Genomic DNA, 22,212 nt, shown 5'->3' with positions numbered 1-22,212 from the left:
GCTTCACAGTGACATCCCGAACCAGTTTCCTGCTTGCTCGGCTGCTCAGTTTGGGAGAGTGACCTGATCTGGATAGTGTCTGAGTGGTATTGTACCTCTTCCACTTCTTAATGATGGACTTCGCTGTGCAGAGAGGGATAATCAGCCCTCTCTGTGGAGTACACTCAAGTGCCAATAAAATGTGAAAACTTTGCAGGGGGGTGAATACTTCTGCAAAATGCTGTATAATATAATTATTAAAGGATTATGACTAATTAAATAAGTATAGAATGTCATGCATTCTATACTCGTGTTACAGTAAAAGCCAAAGGCCCTGGAACAATTTTTAAAGTGGGGTTGCTGAAAGCCATTTAACAAAACTAAGCCCTATATATGATGGAAGCCATGCAAAGCCACACCCCAGCACTCCTAGGGTGGATGACTGACCAGATTTGTTAGTTTAATTCATTAGCTGTAACCACTGAAGGTTACAAGAAAACTGATGTATATTCACACCTGTAGGTTCAGTAAACTGTAATGGAGAGAAGTGCCAGTATGTAAATGTGCTGTTACTGTTTAGCAGATTGGTTAAAAGTATGGTACATTAACATTTTTTTTATTTTTATATAGGGCCTTTCATAGTGGACCACCATCACAAAGTGCTTTACAACATACGAGACTAGGGTGTGTGAACTATGCATCAGCTCGAGTCACTTACAACGTCGTCTCACCCAAAAGACAGCACAAGGAGGTTAAGTGACTTGGTCAGGGTCACACAATGAGGCAGAGGCTGAGCTGGGATTTGAACCCAGGACCCCGCCTGGTTACAGGCCAGTTTCTTTAACCACTGCACCACACAGCCTGGTTGTGCTTTTTTATATTTCTTCTCAATGCCAGTATACAGCTGCAGCAAAACAACGAGAGTGCAGTTCTTGTTCTCATCTTCCCTTGTGTTGCTTATGGTTCAGTGACGCCTTTCACACATATTTCTGCTTTACATATAAATTATTTAATTCTGTACCGATACTTTGTAAAAACCATGTAGCTAGTCTGCGAGTCCATGAACACAGCCTACATTGCTTGAATTGAACTGATTGGTACACTGTCAAATTCTGATAAAGAGTACCTGTGGGTGTCCACAGAATTAATTCTAGGGGGGGAAAGGTGTTTAATAGTAGTCAGGTAACATGGTTATGTATTGCATAATAATAATTCTAAACCTCATTTACATTAACAACTCAGACTTAAGCTAAAAACCAATACAGTAAAATGTGCTAGGGGGGCACCCTTAGTCTGAATTTGACGATTATCAAATTCAGACCAACCAACGTCAAGAAATAAAGAGTAAAATGATTAAATCTAATTAGTAATAATGTTCCTTACTGGTTGGTTCAGGTTTCTTTGCACTTCTGGATTGCTTGAATGTGAGAGTTCTTTAATGTCGTTCTGCCTTCCTCTCGCTATAATCTGCACACAATTTATATTTCCTACCACCAAAAAAAAAGGTCCTGCCCAAGATAATCTCTGGACAGCCAGCTTGTTATCCTTTTGATCAGCTTAGTTTCTTTCAAAAACATGACATCATCACCCACAAACTGAGACAATTAAAGTAGGGCTAAGGAAAGGGTTTAAAAATAACTAATAGATTTTTGTTTTCTCACTATTTAAAGAAGTGTAAAATACATTACTAATAAAGATTGGATCATTTTATACACATTCTAAGACCAAAAAGGTAAAATTTCAAGGTAATGCATTAACAAGACCAATAGCTATTTACATATTTGTTCTTAACCATTTTTTTTTTTTGGTCTGAAAAAGATGACTGTACATTGAACTGGATGGATTTCCTACAAGAAAAAAAAAAAAAAAAAAAAAAAAAGCCCTCTATATCCGTGTGCCTCAGTTTTATTCAGTCCATTATTTTTGACCACTTTTTACAATTACACGAAGCACATTTCGTGTTGACATCGTAGCAGGACTTCAACTGCTTGCTGCAGAGCGGTGGTTTCAGTGTCTTTTTGCATGTACGGGATATGATCACTTGAAGTGATCACATGCGTGATAGAGGACGTTTCCCTAAACGCTGGTATCGTGACTCCGCCCTTTTCCTGAATGGCCGGCTTCCGACTGTTTTCTAAATGCCGGTATCTTCTGCCAGCTGATCTGTTTGAGATCAGTCGATTGAATGGGACGTTAAAGCAAAAAAAAAAAAAAAAAAATTATATATAATAAATCAGCCCAGAAGAAACTGCAACAGAGCTCGTGTCTGATATTACAGTATATTTTAATGAAGCATAGACGAGTTATGCACACACTAATGTGTGACTGGATTGGAAGAACGATGGAAAACATGCATAAAAATACAGAAATACCATTTATTGCTTTAAATTTTATTGCTTTTATCAATGTGACAAAAGGACACAAGCATTAAAATGTATAGATGATTTTAAGTGTTCCATTCTTAGATAGCACTATGATTAGATTCTAACCTCCAGCATTCTTAAATACCAACAGAAAGTCGTCTTATTCCAATGAAGTGACAGTAAGTTATTGCACATCCACATATAAATTCACATTGTGTTAAATAGTGATACAATAGTACTCTTTTCCTCGTATTATACCCAACAGTGTGGAGAATGGGAGAAATTCCACATTACATTTTTTCTAGTCTGCCAAATTCTCTTTGGATTCATCATACCTAGAAAAAAAAAAAAAAAAATCTACATCAGAAAAACTGCTGAAAATCAGAAAATCCATATTCAAAACTATTAATTAGCCATTTATCAGACGCTTATCCAAAGCAACTTGGACTAAAATGAGTGAACTATGCATCAATAATTGCTGTAGTCACTGAGCTAGGAACAAGCTCTCGTCTTGAACCACTGGGTCACCAAGTCTCCTATAGATAACCATATTGTACAGTGCAAAAGATGCAGTTATAAAAAAAAAAATGTTACATTTTACTAATGCTGCAGAGTTACATTACAATCTGTGAACACAGGGACATTACTGAAAGGCATACACAGTGGATAGTAAAATGTTGAAAATAAGCATCCCCTCAAATTACCAGTTACATTTTCACCAAAAAAAAAAAAAAAAAAAACCTTTATAGGCAACAGATGTGTAAAAAAAAAAAAAAAAAAAAAAACAGGTCTCACTGTACAGCTGCAGAGATAAACACAGTACCATAGTTCACTTTAGTGAACAATGTTCTTGACCATGCATTTATAGAACAGTAGAAGGTACTGGATTAATAAATTACAGGAATGTGCAGGACTATAACCCCTGTACTGTGGAATTGCCTGGTAAACTCCATGAAATACAACTAGAAACTGATTAGTATGCCAACTGGCATTTCAATTAGGGCAGATACTTATACCACCATCCAATGTGTTTAATATCCGGTCAAATCTAAATAGAAAAAGGTTGACCATTTGACAAAGTTGTTTGGTAGACTGACTCAACAGCTTTACTGAAGCCATGTCATCACAAAACTAAATTATAGCCAAGTATTATTCATGTTTTGTAGCAGACTTCTAACCGACACCAATTTGTAGGCAGAAGGTTGCAGTAAAGTTGCTATTGAAAGCCGTTGCATGCTCTATATTCTGCACTCACCGATTACAGCAGCAGAAGATTGCTGTGCGAGACTCCCCCTTAATCCTGTATCTGCCAGAGTTTGGCAAATCTTTACATGCTGCCATAAATGAATGCAGCTCTGTCTCTGGAAAACCATCCCGCTGGTATTGCTGGGAGAAAGAAAATAGTTGACTAGTGTTTTGACAACATTATCTTGTGGCTGACTGAAGCCATTGCGTGATTAAATGTAAAACACCACACTAATTGAGGACTAGGTGTCAAAGAAACATTTTAAAATGGTTAGCAATTTTCTGGCAATAACTTTGGCATGCTTTTCATAGCAGTTGGCATGGACTGCAATGGAGCAAGGTTGTGTGCGTGTGTTAATGGAGATAGACAGATACGAGCGAAACAAAGCTTAAACGATTCAGCATTTTAGTGAACCATTTCATTTGTCAGTTGACACCTCGGGGTTAATCTAGGGAGATGAAAACATGTCCGAGAACCTTCTAGAGGTTGAGGTTCCCTGGAAGATTTCTGAAGTGAATTCAGTTCCAGTGGTACAGGAGCACTGCAAGTTGATTAAGTCTCCATTTTTATCATGGTTCACTATGACAGAGCGAATGAATCAGAATCAGCAAACTCCCTCTAGGCATGTGAGGGCGCTGTACAACAGGAACTGTTCACCTTGTACTGAATGGGTGGGCAGTTCATTCCAGGGACGTTGGGGCACGGCTCAGGGTACTTTAGGGGGACATGACGGTGCAATTTATTCCCTTCTTGCGATTAATGGGAGGAAACAAGGACGGCGGAAATGTAAGTAGAGTGTTTTCCTATTTGATGAACTGTGTTTGTTTTGCGAGACGGCTAATACAAAGCCAGGAGCTGCAGCATGAAGCCAGAGCCAAGCCCGGACCGCACCTCTGTGTGTGTGTGTGTGTATATTTTTTTATATATATATATATATATATATATATATATATATATATATATATACACACAGTGCCTTGCAAAAGTATTCAGACCCCTGATCAATTCTCTCATTTTACTGAAGTACAAATGGTACATTGAAATTTTGTTGTGTTGACATTTTATTTTTAAACACTTAAACTCAAAATCAATTATTGTAAGGTGACATTGGTTTTATGTTGGGAAATATTTAAAAAAAATAAATAAATAAAAAGCTGAAATATCTTGCTTGCATAAGTATTCAACCCCTCTGCTGTAGAAGCTTCCAGTTTGCACCGCTGAAAAATTGCCCTAACGAGGACACAATTACCTTACCATTGGTCTCCAACTGTGAACCATTAAACTTGCTGTCACATTTTCCAGAAAAAAACCCCACTGTTGAAGGATCATTGGTAAGGCTGTGAATCTGAAGACCAAAACAGCATTCTACAGAAGTTAAAGATAAAGTAATACAAATGCACAGATTAGGGAAAGAGTACAAAATATCCAAGTGTTTGGATATCCCACCGAGCACAGTTGGATCAACAATCAGGAAGTGGAAGCTACATCACACCACCCAGGTACTGCCAAGAAAAGGCCATCCCTCAAAACTCAGTGCTCAAACAAGAAGGAGACTTGTGAGAGAAGCCAGAGAGGCCAACAATCACTTTGAAGGAGCTACAGAGTTCAGTGGCTGGGAGTGGAGTAATGGTGCACTAGTCAACCATATCAAGAGCTCTGCATAACACTGGCCTGTATGGGAGGGTGGCAAGAAAGAAGCCGTTACTCAAAAAGTACCATCTGAAAGCACGTCTGGAGTTTGCCAGAAAGCATGAGAGTGACCCAGCTGCATTGTGGGAAAAGGTTTTGTGGTCAGATGAGACCAAGATAGAGCTTTTTGGCCAAAACTCAAAGCGGTATGTGTGGCGCAAACCCAACACTGCCCATGCCTCAAGACACACCATCCCAACAGTGAAGTATGGTGGTGTCAGCATCATGCTGTGGGGATGCTTCTCATCAGCAGGGACAGGGCATCTTGTTACAACTGAAGGAAGAATGGATGGAGCAAAATACAGGAAAATACTGCAAGAGAATCTGCTTCAGTCTGCTAAAAAATTGAAGCTTGGGAGGAAATTCACCTTCCAGCAGGACAATGGTCCCAAGCACAAGGCCAAAGCAACATTGGAGTGGTTCAAGAACAAAAAGGTGAATGTCCTACAGTGGCCCAGTCAAACTCCTGATCTCAATCCCATTGAGAATCTGTGGCACTATTTGAAAATTGCGGTCCACAAGCATCGTCCAACCAACCTGAACAACCTGGAGCAAATCTGCCAAGAATGGGCCGAAATCACTCCGACACTGTGCAAAGCTGGTACATACTTACCCCAAAAGACTTAAAGCTGTTATTGCAGCGAAAGGTGGCTCTACCAAATATTAATGTGTGGGGATTGAATACTTATGCAAGCAAGATATTTCAGTTTTATTTCTTAAATATTTCCCAACATAAAACCAATGTCACCTTACAATAATTGATTCTGAGTAAGTGTTTTAAAATAAAATATCAAACAGAACAAAATTTCAATGTACCATTTGTAATTCAGTAATATGAGAGAATTGGTCAGGGGTCTGAATACATTTGCAAGGCACTGTGTGTATGTGTATATATATATATATATATATATATATATATATATATATATATATATATATATATATATATATATATATATATATATATATACACACACACACACACATATATATACAAATAACAGACACACACAACAAGCCACAACACACATACATACATATACACACACACACACACATTGGACTTGTTTGTTGGACTTGTTTGTGACTTGTGTTTGATCATTATTTCGGGACTGCAACCCCTTTTTGTTTATGCTGGCAATACTCATTGTTGGGTAGAGCCAGCCTTATTATCTAAACTGTCTCAAAACAGAAGAAAAAGAGATTAAAAGTACTGTTTGAACCGTAACTTTGTGTCTGTCCTTGAAGCACCTAAATCACCTGTACACTACAAATCACTTGTTCACAGTCGCACTTAAATTTCTACCTGTATATCAAGAACTGTTCCAGTCAAATGAAACAGGCTTCACTTGGCTGGGCTTTAAGGCTACAGAAACGTTTGCAGTTAACGTTACGGTTCAGAGCACAAGGACTGCTCTTTCACCAGTCTCTACAGCAGGGGGATGCAATGCATGATCAGTGAACGACAGCCAGTTAAAACCATTTAGCTTGGTGTAATAACCTACCTTAATAGTTTCATAGGTGTCTGTGATGAGGGCAATAAAAAGGCTGAGCACCATGTAGATGAAGAGACTGATGAAGGAATACAGGTAGAGCCTGCTGAAGAGCCAAACCAGGTAGCTTTTCTGCTGCATGCCTTTAAATGTCGGGAACATGTCATCTCCGTTGATCAAGGAGAAGAGGCACTCTGTTACTGTGTTGAAGGTTCTGAACTGGTAAAAACACACATTTCAGAAAACTGAATTCAAGCAGAGTATTCTGTAAACTAGGTACCCAAGTCAGACAACATTCTAGTTTAGGATTTTGTTTCAGCCATGCCCAACAACAAAACAGAAACGTTATTTGTCGTTAGTCATTGCATGTACAAAAGAAACGTACATTACAATATAACTAAGCAGGTAGAGGCACTGTGCCCCATTTTCTAATGGGCTGTAGTAAGGTATTCTATAAAAAAGGACAGTCATATTTATTTCATTTCTTTTTCAGATTGCATTTCCCCTAAACTGGGATGTTTAACTTAAATTAAGGGGGCATTTTCAAACACAAGAGGAAGGGAAAATTCCAAGCCTCTGTCACAGCACGTCTCTGCAAACACTGCACAGCAACTATACACATTCTGCAAATAAACTAGACTGACAAGGTCTTCTCTGGCAGAGTGCACAGAAGGCTAAGCTACAGTAGAAAAATAAGGGGCAAGAAATTGTAATAATTTTAGTGGAAAAATGCACTTGAGACACTAAAATTGAGTGGTTACTAGCAAGTAAATGTATTTATTTATATAGCACCTTTTATATAAGAGTTTTCAAAGCACTTTACAAGTCAACAAAAATTTAAAAAAACACCACAAAGTTATAGTAAAATAAATTAAAAAAACAATTAGTAGAGAAATAAAACACTGTATAAAATGCTAGTCTAGAAAAAAAAAAAAAACTTTAAAAAACTTTAAAAAATAGTAAGTGACTCCATCTCTAATGTCAGGTGGTAGTTTATACCATAATCTGGGAGCATTGTAACAAAGCGCTTTCTCCTTTCCTTTTTTTTTTTTTTAATCTTTGGGAGGGACAGAAGACCAGAATCAGCTGACCCGGGTACATCTAGGGACAAGAGAGCTTTTAAAACAATCAGGTGCCAGACCATGTAGTGTTTTGTAAGTCAAAAGTAGATCTTATAAATCAACTTTATATCTTACTGGAAGCCAGTGTAGAGAAGCCAGCACAGGAGTTGTGGTCACTTATTTTTATTTTTTTGCTAAACACCTGATCCACTGTATTTTGAACAAGCTGTAACCGTGAAAAGGTATGGTCTGGTACCCAGAAAAAGAGCAGTGCTAGTGAGCACTATTAAGTGAAACTTCTCAATGTTACTACAACCCAATTTAGAAGTCATTAGTTCATGAGTAACCTTTTCCACAGTGCCACCCTTCATTAACTAAAGGGTGTGAGATCATCCAATTCCCATTTTCACAGATTTTTGTAACTCTCTATACATTAGATATAGGATCACCTATTCTTATGCAAAATAATTGATATCTTATAAGCTTCACAACACTTTCCTCAACACCTACAAACTGTTTTAGACAAGAAAACAAAATCCTTACCTTTTCATGATATGGTCCCAATACAATCCATCCACAAAAGCAATAGCCCAAGTAGATCATTGAAGCACAGCACCAGAATCGAATCACGTTTGGAAAGGCTGCTCGCAGTGTTAATATAAGAAGCTACAAGAGTAAAGGGCATAGCTTAAGAAAAAACAGAGCTGTAACAATGGTGTGGAAAACAACGCCAACTGTTATATACAAAAAGGAAGCCAATTCCTTACGTTGTACTTTTGGAAGAAACCCAGATATCGAATAACCCCAATCCAGACAAGCATTGTGGAGGTTCCCAACAGGATGCTGCAGACATCATAACTGGTTAAGTTCTGAAAGCAATTACATTGTTGAATACGTTTATAGCTAGAAGGTTGTAACAGTGAGAACTTAAGTTTACATTTTGTCATCATTAATCCATTAATTATATTGAAATTAATGCAAATGGAGAAAAGAGCATGGCATTGTGTGGGACCTGGATACTAAGCGGATGCAAACATAATGCGATGCAAAGATTTTGCCTTGCACTTAGGCAATTGCTGACCCTCCAACACCTTTACACCTCTTATTAAAAAAAAGGTGCAATCTGTATAAAAGCACACACCGGCAGAGACCTGTCATTGGCTCAGGATAGGTGCTGTGGTACACTCCCTGATGCAGCGACACTTGTCTCTTGTTGCATGAACACATTTGGAGGAGAAGGGTTAGACCAAGAAGACCCTGCATAGTCAATCCCAGGGTCACTGTTTGGGATGCCAGAGGATGCAGTGCTAAAGCGTTATCGTCTCACTCCACAGGTCATCCTTGACCTCATAGCTGAGCTGAGGGATAAGCTAGACCCCAGTGTCAATCAAGGGACCGCTATCCCTGCACCTGTGAAAGTGCTGTGTTCTCTGCTCTACTTAGCCTCTGGTTCTGGTCTCAGACCACAGTTGGAATATCTGGAAGGATAGCCCAATTCACCTTTTCCAGAGTGCTATGCAAATGTCTGGAGGTCACAGCGAGAAGAGCAGACCAATAAATACCATTTCCAAAGAACACTAGCATAACTGATGTTGGCTGAGGCTTTTCCAAACAACTCAAGTTTCATGCAGAGTAAGCTCAGCCAGAAAGACTCTCAGCTCCTTCTCAGAAAACCTTATTTTCGTGCGCCAAAAGAACTTTGCTGCCCTTCCTGACATTTATTTTAGTTTGCATTTTTGTGCACTATAAACTGTCATACAGCGCCTACTGCTCTCTGTACTAACTCTGCAAGTGTGGCCGCTAAACAATGCGTTCACTGAGACCCTCTATCAGATCATTATTTCTCTGTGTGTGTTGAGTAATTTGCATTGCTCATAAGATTACATAAGGCACAGTGCAAAACTGCCTGGCTGCAATGCAATTAGAATTTTCTGTAATTACTTGCACTGCACCTATACTTCCATCTTCCCATATGTCATCCTTACCTCAAAACACCTCTCTGGTTACATGCTTCAAAGTTTCAATCCTGTGAGGGTTTGCAGTAAAAATAAACAAACATTCATAAAATGCAGTTGAACTTGCATTCACATGTATTGCAACGTATCATCAGCTTTCCCTAACCTTGGCCTGGATTTCAATCTTCAGAATTGATCCAATGATGGTGAGCACGTCACTCACTATAATCAGGATATACCATCCATTCACAAACTCCATGCGATCAGACCAGGGCACCGGCTTGCTGTAGTGGCTCAGGAAAAAAGTGGTATATTCCTAGAATACAGGGATTTATTAAAAAAAATACATATTAATTTAAAAAAAAACACACACTTTTTAAAGAGCTGCTGCAATCTGTACGCTCTTACAGATTCTACATGACAAAGAACATCTGCAAGTGTCATTTTATTTAGTTTACACCTTTTCCTTTGCCTTTTTAGGAGTTGTTTAGTGGCTCCGTGGTGCTAATATTGAGCTTTCATTTTTTGATTTGCTTTTGCCAGCTTGTGCTGAAAAACACTAACTGACTACCATGTGACCGTGAAGTGTCTGAACTCCTTTATAGGAGAGGAGGAGTAAAGAGGATCAGCCAAATTGAAAGGCCAATTTAATCAAATAATTTGAAAGAGACAAATCTCCTGACAAAAACACAAGTTTAAAAGCCAAATAAAGAAAATAGAGAACTCAGTGTTTGCAAACACCATTAGACAAGGGAAAAGGTGGAACAAAGTCGGACTCTGCAATTCGAGGATTACAGCTTGATTTGGGAAGTTTAGAGGGAGATCTCTGCAGCACCCAAAATGGGTTTGGACACCAGTCAATAAAACACAAAACCAACTTGCTGTCTGGCTGGCTGGCTGTGAACCAAACGCAACACTTAAAAAAAAAAAAAAAAAATTACTGGGATGTTTATTATGTTAAAACAAAAGATCTAAATCGGAAAGCTTTCAACTGAAAGTCCATGCTCTTGAATGGATCCAGTTAGGTGGATGAAAGGTGCAGAATTTCCTGAGGATCTTTAGCTTCCCACACAAGTACTTACATACTGCAACTGTATTCCATTTATGACTGAACGGGTGCATAGGATCAAGGAGATCAAACAGGACACAATGATAAAGGCATCGAACATCAAAAGATAAGGGGCATTCTTTTGTACTGTTTGGAGAAAAGAAAAGAAATCTCAGGAACTGATGTGCCATCTGCTGGGCAATAATTTTCTAATATAAAATGTTCAGTTATGCAATTTAAAAACCATTGCAGAAGCAAGCTGTCCTTACCAGATCTGGCAATATCCCAGTCTTTACATTCATTGATTGCCACTTCATTGTCAAGGCTGATCTTAACCCTTCCACTGTGTGCTTTGTTGTTAAAGGTGATCTGTAATAAAAATAAAAAAACAAAAACATAACACATTTTGTTTTTGAAACACTAACATTGACAGAGAAGTTGATGTCCTCAACAGATGGAACAAAGCATAATGAATTTATACCAATACATAACCACAAGGTCCTGGAATGAAATGCATGGGATTTATTGGTCTAAATACAACCAAACGCCATTTAAGTTTTGCCCTTTAACAGTCACAATGTAGTAGGACCAACACATAGCAGCACACTGATACAGTATTTTAGTGTCTATAGTATTGAAGCTACTGTACTTACTGCAACATGGAAATCGTAGCAGTCAGGAAGCTCATGGTGACGGACCGTCTGCAGATTAATCGCCTTTAGTGTGAAGTAAATATTTATGGATAAAAGTCTGGAAAATAAATTACATGGAGCCCAAAATGGTAAACCAATTCACTTTAGTGCAGATTTAAAAATAAATAAAATGACTTCAAAACTTACCTAGAGAAATCCACAGTCAAATTTAACTTCCAATGCATTGGTCCATCATCTATGCGAAGCACTGGTTTTATTTCAAAGCACTCTGTTCAGAAGACAAAAGGCGGCAGGTTTTTGTTTTTAGAACCTTGTGTTTACCGTACATCAGATGCATTTGTTTTATTATTAAACTTGTTGGTTAAGAAAAGAGAACCACAGCCTTGTGGTTTGGAAATGGAACTCATCCCACTAGACGACATTTACTGGAAGTCTAGTGTTCATGTTTTGGTGGGTCATGGAAACCGCTACACAATATTTTCCACAGACCACTTGCCTCTACAGATCATGCAGTAAATGTTTGTGTGGCTCTAAACAATGCAAATAACCAAGCCACAGAGGTATAAAAAAAGTCAAACTTGGTTTAGCAAAAAATACACAGAACCAGCTCTCCGATTAAACCAATTTGTTCCAAAGCTTGTGGTTTACACCACACCACAATGGTCTGGTTACTTTTAAACAAATACGTGGTTGCCTTGTACAGTTACAGGGTTATAAACAGCATAATTAAGCTCTGGACATAGCATTAGCCCACTGACTTACACAAAATGAGTTGTTACAATATGGTCACAATATCAACCAACAGACAGATTTTGCCTTCATTCCTACTTACCTGTTTCAACTTTGGGGTCAATGTCAAAGCTCTCATTTCCAGGGGAAATAGTGCTTTTCTTATAGAACTCCTGGCAGAGTGCCAGGGCTGTGTATTCTGTGCCATTCCATTCGTATGCATGATTGCCTACAGATACATTAGGGAGCTTCAGGAACTGCACAAAGACAAAACGGGTGCCAATGTCATACAGCAATAAACCAACTCCCTGAGCCTACAGCTAATGAAATACCGCCATTGAAAAATACATATACAGATGAACATTGCATGCAGGGACACAGGGTGTTGGGGGTGCTGAGCAAGTGCAAGGAGAAATCCTGCTAGATTTGTAAATCTTTTCACGTTGCTTGGAACACAAAAACATAACAGACCAATCAGCACAGACTGTCACAACAGAGGTAGGGTATTTCATAACTCGCGCAGTTGCAATCTAGCGAGAGTCGTAGTTGGAACGCATTTGACGCGAGTGTGTACTAGAATGCATATTGAAAAAGTCCCAAAAAGTTTGTAAATTCTTCAGCGGCACCACCTGCTCAAATCAGCTTCTCAAATTCCACTAACTGGGGGGTGCTGCTTTGAGTAATACTAAAAACAAACGTACACCGTGGCATTCTAGATGCCCGTTTCCTCAAAAAACAAATCAACTGTTGAAGTCTTCCGACTGTCCTTGTCTACGACTAGGGTGACCACCTTTTCAAAATGCAAAAACAGGACACCTGCCATTTCTTATGCTGGGGTTTCCCCCGAAGGGGGTGGGGGGTGAAGTAATGATTAGTTGTAGCGATTGTGAGAGTAAAAATTATTAGACATGGAACCAGCATAAAATATTTGTGAGCTACTTTTTCCTTTAAGTCTATTTCAAATAGGTTTATTTGTAGCTTTTACTGTTGTGGATTATTTGGCTGTCACTAGCTGCTGTTCTGCCTCGATGGCAGCACGCTGTGTTTATTCATTTTTAAAAAGGGAAACTCAGGAAAGAAGAGAACGGCATGCGACGAGATGTCGGTGTGGCTCAGGTGTGCGTACTGTGCGAAAGGTTTCTGGGGGAGCGTCTAGATACATATATATTGTATTGTTTTAACTGGCGAGCGAGCGTAAGGCATTGCAAAATAAAGCAACAGGGGGCGGTGCTATGATGCACTATAAACAGATAGTGCTATGGTTTGACTGTGGCACTAAACCGTAAGATTGCACTGTGTCTATGAATTCGGGACAAATCCCGTCCCGGAGGCATTAACCTGAGACCGGGACTTGGTCTTTTCATTTCAGGACTGTCCCCCCCTCCCCAATTAGGGACGGGTGGTCACTCTATCTACAACTACTGCAAATAAAATACAACTGTTTCAACAACTAATGATTTCTAAATTGCAGTATTTAAGAGGATCATAACAGTATGTGCTGCTTTTCTATTTGTTTGCTCTACATGTTTTATGGTAAGCATCTTGGAAACATTGTAGCAAAGACCGAACAATTTTTTTAATGCTTAAATAGATAAACTGGCATTGATTTGTTTTATTAACAGGTTTAACATAACAGCAAGAGAATGCATGACTTCCATTATATACCAGGGGTTACAGCTGTGTTCAATTGCTTTCAGCACCCCACTATAAATATTGTTCCAGCCCACCAATTGCATGATAAAGTGGGGGAAACTGTGGATTTTTTTATTGCCTACTATTTTATTTAGCACCAGCTCACAATTTGTAGCTCGTTCGCTCCAGTGTACTTCATAAAAGTAATGGGGTGGAAAACTACAGTAGACTTTAGCTCATCATATTTAATATGTAACTTTATGATGAAAGATTGCTTTACAGTAAAATACATGTCTGATGCAATTTGAACTTGAAGCAATAAAGGCCAATCAAATGGTTATATAATACTGGTATTTTTTAAAATTGCACAGAATCACGTCATAAAATGAGTGACCCCTGAAAACCTTCCACATGATAGGTGCAGTACTGTCCAACGGGCACAAGGGTACAATTTACTGTCAGCATTGCCTAACCAGGAATGAACCCAATTATTCAGAGGTTTTAGTTTTCATGAAGCACATTACTTGAATGGTATTTACAGCCAGTTCAATTGAAGCAGCAGTCTTTTCCCCCCTACACAGACTATAGCACGGCAGTTTCTGGCTAGGTTACATGGTTGTTAGCCTACTGTATTAATGTGCTATGTATTGGATCCACACAGTAAAAAGAAAATACATTTTTAAAAACTTGTAAAAACCTTAGAGAAATGCTGTGTAATGTGATGCACGGTTTCAAGTAGCATCATGTCTCACGTGGAGTATCATAAAGGAACAAATACCTAGTTTATAAAATGCACAAGATTATCCTTTGCCGGGTGCACTGAGTGCCACTATTTAAAGATAGCAGATAATAGCCGCATATAATTATAATTGTGTGTTCTGTATTATCTGTTAGTGTTCATCCATAACTAAAAACACCAACTGCAATTATACTTGTTGGAAAATACAAAATACATAAGTAGGAAAAAGTAGAAAGTTGGTGTGCATTGCTGATTCACTTTAAGCAAGAAATAGTTCCTGGAACAATGTGTTACTTTGTTTATTCCAAATGAGCTATCTTAAATTTGTCAAAAACAAAGGCCCAGTGATTAAAGAAAAGGACTTGATACCAGGAAGTTCCCAGTTCAAAACCAGGCTCAGCCATGCACTCAATGTGCGTGACCCTGAGCAAGAATTAACCTCCATCCTACGGATGAGATGTTAAATGAGGTCCTATTGGAAGTGACTCTGCAGCAGCAGTTGCTGATGCATAGTTCACCCACCAGACTAAGTTAGGTTTGCTAAATGACTAATTTATATCTCATTATCCCACCCATGTTGGTTGAAAACATTAAGGGGGAAGCAGAGTATGGCGAGACCAAAAGATTTTCCAACCACATGACTTGGGCCCCATGTTCCGGTGGCTGGTGACACAATAATGAATCAACAGTTTTGAAGCATCCCTGCAGCGTGGAACAGACAGTTTGAGGATTTCCCACTGTCTAGATTACCACCCCCTCCACAACCACACGTTGCCACCTATTAAATGTGCAACCTTTCAAGGTACAGCTGGAATGTATAATTGCATTTAATAAGTGGAATCTCTGCCACTCACTTTTGTATTCTGCACTCACTGACATCGCACACCCGATGCACAGATTATATGTTTCTTTACATACCTGCTCAACTGCAAAGGAGACATGGTCATAAACATCACTCTGGGTGTAGACAGCATAGTTGTCATCCGATTTGTCTGTAGGCCTATATCCTTTTAGAAAGAGATGCTTGAATGCCATTAAGTTCTCCTCTTTAAAAGCAACCACCATTTGGTTACTTAACCCAAATGATACCAACTGGGGGGGAAAAAAAAAAAAAAAAAAAAAAAAAAATCACACACATTCTGAAATATTTTTCCAATATTGTTTTCCAGAAGGATTAAATTGGTATAATGGCTATGCCATCAGCAAAGCAATGTTTCTGTAACTATTTTGTAGCCTTTACTTTCACTCTGGTGTGCAGATAGGACTCCATCCTAATAGCTGCTTAACAGGGAGTGGAACTACAGCTACACACTCCTCTTAATCTTTTTTACCTGTAAAACTAGGCAGGGGAATACAATTAATCACCATTTCAGTTTTAAAACCTTCAAATTCACTTTTAGCTCGTGCAGCCTGTGAACATTTTTTAAACTTTGGGGTCAGTACTCTCTGGGGGTTCCTCTGACTCGTTGCCTGAAATCTTCTTACATTATTGGATTGAAGAGAGTGTCAGTCTCCATCATCAGCAGTTTAAGAGTCAAAGGGTCTCCTTCCCACCTTTGTTCACAGGTCTGCCCACCTTCTAAGGTCCTGAGGTTTTGCTGTTCTTACATTGCAACAAGAGCTTACCTGGATAGTAATGATAGCAATTTTAAGGATTTGGAGTCCAAGCTTCCATGGCTTTCGACCTCGAGCTTTGAATTTCTCACAAGGGTTCATGAAAAAGAATTTAAGTTTCCTCCTAAAGTTATCTTCAGCATCTGGATCATGACACTCAATCTTCTTGGGACTGCTGACACAGCCGGAGCCATCAATCATATTACAACAGTTCACACACGGCTGTGAATTCTCCATCTCTAATAAGCATACAGTATAACAGATTATGGTTATTAACATGGCATTACTGTATTATCCAAACCTTGGACTAAATGAACACCTTCAGGTGACTTATATAACTGAATAATGCTAGGAGGTGGCATCACATTGTTAAAAGCAAAAAAAAAAAACTAACTTCCCTCCCCTACTGTATGTATGTATGTATGTATATATATGTATATATATATATATATATATATATATATATATATATATATATATTATTTGCTTATAATTTTATAAAATGACAAAGATTTTTATAAGATTTGCTTTCACAAAATAACACAGCTTGCATAATTTACAACCGTACAAATAATGCATGCACGTCTTAAAAAGGGTTAAATTGGACCATCTTACTGAGATGCCTATCAACTCCAACACCATTTGTGTGCTTACTTTACACAAGCTGAACTATACCTGCTGTATCCACAGACCTTGATTAGTACTAATATTGGATTACCTAGATAACATTGTTTTATGTAGTTCTGGTTTAGTGCAAGGTCTGTGAGCTACAAACTTTGTAATGTACTGTTAATGATATCTAGTCTTGTGATAAACCCCGTTTTAAATTGCCTCATTCCAATGAAATGAAGTTTGCAATCCCATTTTGTCACCAGTTTCAAATACCCACATTTGTAATCAACCCTTTTGCATTATTTACTATTGGTAACTCTACAGCCAGGATCAGTTTAGTCAGAAAAGGTAGTCCATATCTAGTAGTCGTTTTAATACCCATTTAGAAAAAAAATAAGGGTAACAGAAAAGACAAACGATCTACAAACGCGTATCTCTCTATAGTTTAATAATATATGGTAGAAGTTAACACGCTGACGTTCGCAACTTTGATAAGGTATTTGTATTGATAATTGGCTTATGCTAACCAAATAATATGCAATACACAGCCACAATGATGCACTCCGACATTCTGCAAACTCGAAATTCGATCACTTACCTGATTTCACGTCTGCGCCAGAACAATAATTAAAAACAAACTGCATTTCGCAGTCCGGTCCTCGACCTCTAGCCTCCATATTGTGGCATTGCCTCTTCTCCCGTTACCAATTAATTCAGCCTCACATTAAACTATTGCCTTCGCTATATAGCCATAGAGGTACGGCGCGGCATGCATAAATAAAGCAATACCCTGGTGCATGTACCCTAATCATGCACAAATACCCACCGGTGTGTTTGTGTGAAATGGAACAATTAAATCATCATTGTTCATTCCTGTTGGCAAGGTCCAATATGAATTTCATTTGGAGAAGCTAAAGGCACAGGCAATGTATCCCGTTTTGTGACAGCTTGGTGTCTTGGCAAACCGTCATCATGTGATCAAACACACGGCCTTGTCTGCTGCGGCTGTACCAGTCATCATGCAGTATCAGACAGGCGCTGCAGAGGCACTGAGAAATTGACTTGGATCACGTTCCTTGTCGATACAGCAGTCCTGACTGACTGGTGACATGCAGTTAGCATGTTGATTTCAAGGCGGAAATGCAGAGTTAAGTTATATATATATATATATATATATATATATATATATATATATATATATATATATATATATATATATATACAAAAACGCACAGTCATCTCAAGGGTTATTTTATTAGTGAAATGTGTAGTCTCGTTTCCAGTTTTACACTGAACATTAACAGTAGTGCTAGTTCACCAATAAATAAATAAATAAATAAATAAAGCGCATAGTAAAGATAAAACCAAATGCATTTCACTAGTATGGTGTCTAATTTTACCTACCTAAATGCTTTGAAAAATAATATATATACTTGTGCCTAATAATTTCCCTGAATGAGGTTTAATGACTGGATTTAAATGCCCTTTTCAATGATGTGAAGCCCAAAGCCATGGTCAGCTAGAAACATGGGAGCTCCATTGTGACCAGTACAGTATATAACACCACAAGATCAATGCTGTGGACTCCTCTTCATTGAAATTTTTATTTTTTATTTGTTATTATTGTTTTTATTATTATTACCAGATAGTATATGTTAGAAGAAGAATTAAAGTTAGTTGCAGTTGACAGCAACCAGCCCCCTTCTATTAAACCAGTTCTGGAAAACAGTTTGGGACCTTTTATTTATTATTATTATTATTATTATTATTATTTATTATTATTATTATTATTATTATTATTATTTAAAGTTTGTCCAATTCTTGTAAATACTTGCTCTCGAAGACTGATTCAAACCTGCCTGTTCGCTTAGATCGTTCTGAGATCAGTTCAAGGAAAGTCTAAACAGACAAATCGGTTCTATAATGGTTTGCCTTTCTAAAAACACTATGTCCAGCCAGGTGAATTTGACAACCTTTTTGGATTTCACTGGATGAAAGACCTGCTGATTTACTTAAAAATATAAATGTACATATTTCTACGTATTCCCTTTTCACAAAGGCATACAGGACTAAATAAGCGTATGCGGTTGATGGATTTTATGGTGACTCATCAAGGACAGGAATTTGTTTTTCAATGTCATACTTTTCATATTTGTTTTCCTGAATTGTTCTTATATTTTTCTGAGCTATTTTAAATTGAGAAACTTCCATTTTCTGACTGGAAAGTTTAACAAACATTTGAAAAATGTCATTTAAGTTTTTTTTTGTTGTTGCTCTGCAGGTGACAAGACGAGATTGATCAAATAAAAAGCGAGTCTGAGATGGGTTGTAGTATGAACAGTTTCATTTAGTAATTAATCACAGCTGACTATAAAATGTAATTGGTTGCCTGCTGGTGGAATAACTCCAACATACTGTGTGTGTTAATATTATCCCTACAATACCTATACATCGTTTTGTAGCCGAATGTTACTAAATCAATTTCCTTCAGATATTGCTAAATCGGTTGATGTCTCTTTAAATTAGGGCGGGCACTAAAGCTTAACGCGAAATACCAAGATGCTTTTCAAGTTGTCAATCAAGCGTTAAAGTTTTGTTTTCTCCTAGCAACCCCAACGACGCCGGAAGCCGTTTTACTCTAATTCGAGGGATAGAGAAAATACGTGAATCTGATAGTTTATAAATTAGTAATAATAAAATATAACTATTTTCTTTGTGAAGTGCAGCGAGAGGACTTCATAACAGGTCGGCATTTCTTTTCTTTACTTTAATTTGTGGTTTCCAAAAAAAGCCGTTCATTTTTGTTGTCAATGAATGTAATCAATAAAACGTTTTTCTAAAGGTTTATTTTAAGAGTTAATTTTGGAGATAACATTTAATACCATAAACATATCTAAATGAATGAAGTGTGCATGTTTTAAAGAAAAACAGCAGGAGGCATTGTGTTTCAGAACAAACAATGTAGGAGATGCATCATAAAATAAAACACGTATAAACTGTATAATATCACTTTATATACTAAAGCTGGGAGTTCAGTGGTGAAAGGAATTGTATTAAAGGTAGAATGGCAAGGGATTAAAAATGATTTCATATTTAATATTGTTATATAAAAAATAAAACAAATAAGATAAAAACAAACAAAAAAAAAACCCAACACGATGACACAATGCATGTTGTTAGCAGCAGTCATGACCTCAACCAGCACAACACAATACAATATTTCCAAGCTGTATGACTGAACAAGACTTTTGTAATAGTATCAGTATTTAACAGGTAAGACTATGGCTAGGAACCTTGCTGAGCTCAACGTTTTAAAAAATAAGTTTAAAAGATGTGATGTGATGAAAAACAGAAACAGGATGCAAATTGGAAACCAAATAACATGCAAAGCACATGGGTAAGATAACAATACAATTTTAAACACTTTGCCCTCTGCCTTTAACCCACAACCTCACCTATTTTTGCTGCAATTGAATTAGCTAACTTTGGAATGTTACCCCAAGCAGCAAGCAGCAGTCCTAAGCTTGTGACCCAGTCTTGATTGGAACTAAGAATGGAAACAAGGCTCCAAACAATTCAGTCTAATTTGAATTTCAACTGAATTAGCAGTCACTGCCTCTTTTTTCCAGGCTGTGGATAATAGTAGCATCTGATATTTATAGTGGAATATGTAGACAGCTGCCTGACATAATATTAGAATTCAGGAACTATGCTTAAGTTCGGTGTGTGTGTGTGTGTGTGTGTGTGTAGGTGTATGTGTGTGTTTTACTTTTCTGCTCCAGAATTCAAGTTCTCAAAGTTAGAAAATACATCATGTGGCAGAAATATAAACTGATTGTATGATTTGTAGCAGTGCAAAAAACATTGTTGTCTTTCCCACAAGATGGCACAGTATTCTAAACATTTAGTAATTAGTATTATTAGTATTTGTCAGTCTTCACATTTTGATTTCTGATATTAGGAAAGTATACTGATAGGTTAAAAACAAACCAATTAAAAGTTAAATAAACTGCGGCAATGATTCCTTCAGCTATACAATTACTGTAGATAAGGAAATCATAAAAAAAAAAAAAAAAATCTTTAAAGTAGGTGTAATATTTTGCTTGTAACTCAATGATAAATGGATTGAATTTACCTTTTGAAAAGGTGCAAACCAGTACTTGAACAAGTTTAAAATAAATAAATAATAATAATTCTTATCTTATTACACCACTCTCACAAACCTGGCATTTTTCTGTTATTTTCACTTTCACCCAGGTGAAAGAAATTCACTCAATCCATGTCAAATATGTACAGCATTATTAACACATTACTTGAATTTTTATTGTGTGGAAGAAAAAAATGGCAAACCAATAAGGTTTGTAACAGCACTGTAGCGAAAATCAGAAAGAAATATGTAAGTCATGGTTGTCATTGTTATGATAAAACCTTAAGGGAAGGTACTGAATGTTAACATTATTTGAAATGCCATAATATCACTTTTTTTGTAAATCTGACTTATACCGACATTTTTCAGACAAGCTGACATTCATAGAGTTAATGTTTTTGAAATAGTGACGTAACATTAGTTGTATTATAGGAAAGAATTAAAAAATAAATAAACTATAGATGATTAAACATAGTAAAACAGTCAACAGCAACTAAATTCAGTTCCTGTAGATGTAATAGCGAATTACTCTTTGGCACAGTGTTGGTTTATCACAGTTTATTATTATTATTATTATTATTATTATTATTATTATTATTATTATTATTATTATTGTATTTGTTTATTATTGCAGCACTAAGTAGCTTTGTATAAATACTGTACTGAACAACTTAATACATCTTTGTAATGTCATAAGGGCTTAATTTGCTTGACCCTTATTGACCAGAGGTAACAAGCTGTTATTGCTGATTTGATCAATTTATTATACATATTTGGAGTATTGTTCACAGCATTTGTCCTCTCTACACATTTATGGAGGTCACAAATGTTGGCACAGACGTGAGAGACTGTGGGATTCATTTATTTATCTACACAGTTCTTCTAGGTTTTGTCCACACCTGTGAAAAATATAGGGCTTTTGAAATGCCTGTGGCAGACTCATGCTGAAAATAAGTCACATAAAATAAAAGTGCTCCTATAGCATTTGTGAAGCTATCATTGGCATGATTAATTCCCCCAGACAAATCTTATGGGTCTGTATCTGCTTTAGTGAGAGAGTTTATCTGCATCTGTATCTGCTTTAGTAAGAGAGTTTGATCTTTGGCTTTTTTTCCTGTGCAGTGGGACAGGCTTTACGGCTGTGTCGTGTCCACACTACCCATTGTCAGCTAGAAGATCAGCATTTGCAATTGCAACAAATAGTTCTGATAAGTTCTGATAATTGTACCTACAACTTTCCTTTAAATGAATG

At 37.3% G+C, this 22,212-nt stretch overlaps 2 protein-coding genes across 3 annotated transcripts in view; one reads left to right on the top strand and one right to left on the bottom strand.

The window, feature by feature from the left end:
* Nucleotides 1–2,269: 2,269 nt before the first annotated feature.
* mcoln3b (mucolipin TRP cation channel 3b) lies at nucleotides 2,270–17,824 on the bottom strand. 2 transcript variants are annotated; one of them, XM_041277352.1, is made up of 14 exons: nucleotides 17,412–17,633; nucleotides 16,214–16,440; nucleotides 15,506–15,679; nucleotides 12,320–12,473; nucleotides 11,674–11,755; nucleotides 11,488–11,584; nucleotides 11,104–11,203; nucleotides 10,869–10,981; nucleotides 9,953–10,102; nucleotides 8,599–8,700; nucleotides 8,375–8,497; nucleotides 6,783–6,989; nucleotides 3,598–3,728; nucleotides 2,270–2,677 (listed from the first exon to the last, which is right to left on the bottom strand). In XM_041277352.1, the coding sequence occupies exons 1-14, from the start codon at nucleotides 17,488–17,490 to the stop codon at nucleotides 2,644–2,646; spliced, it is 1,773 nt and encodes a 590-aa protein (XP_041133286.1). In that variant the 5' UTR covers nucleotides 17,491–17,633; the 3' UTR covers nucleotides 2,270–2,643. The 2 variants fall into 2 exon arrangements, with proteins under 2 accessions (XP_041133286.1, XP_041133287.1); XM_041277353.1 differs by lacking the exon at nucleotides 17,412–17,633 and adding an exon at nucleotides 17,640–17,824 and having other exon boundaries at nucleotides 2,271–2,677.
* A 1,608-nt stretch (nucleotides 17,825–19,432) lies between these two features.
* The window catches only part of dnai3 (dynein axonemal intermediate chain 3), a 35,285-nt gene continuing 32,505 nt past the window's right edge, over nucleotides 19,433–22,212 (top strand). Inside the window, exon 1 of the mRNA XM_041277487.1 lies at nucleotides 19,433–19,558. The gene's annotated coding sequence lies outside the window, so the exon portion shown is untranslated. The remainder of the gene's footprint in view (nucleotides 19,559–22,212) is intronic.

Source organism: Polyodon spathula, chromosome 18 (genome assembly GCF_017654505.1).
Source record: "Polyodon spathula isolate WHYD16114869_AA chromosome 18, ASM1765450v1, whole genome shotgun sequence".
NCBI classification, from domain to species: domain Eukaryota; kingdom Metazoa; phylum Chordata; class Actinopteri; order Acipenseriformes; family Polyodontidae; genus Polyodon; species Polyodon spathula.
The sequence above is the reverse complement of the archived record's forward strand: the minus strand, read 5'-3'. Positions and strand labels throughout refer to the sequence as shown.

Bases quoted from the DNA above. Each gene is read 5' to 3' on its own strand.
- mcoln3b (XM_041277352.1), bottom strand. From the start codon at position 17,490: ATGGAGGCTAGAGGTCGAGGACCGGACTGCGAAATGCAGTTTGTTTTT. The intron at 12,474-15,505 runs GTATGTAAAGAA...GTCTTTGTGCAG, and splicing joins TCTCCTTTGCAGTTGAGCAG to TTCCTGAAGCTCCCTAATGT. The intron at 8,701-9,952 runs GTTAGGGAAAGC...AATTGCTTTCAG, and splicing joins AGATTGAAATCCAGGCCAAG to AACTTAACCAGTTATGATGT.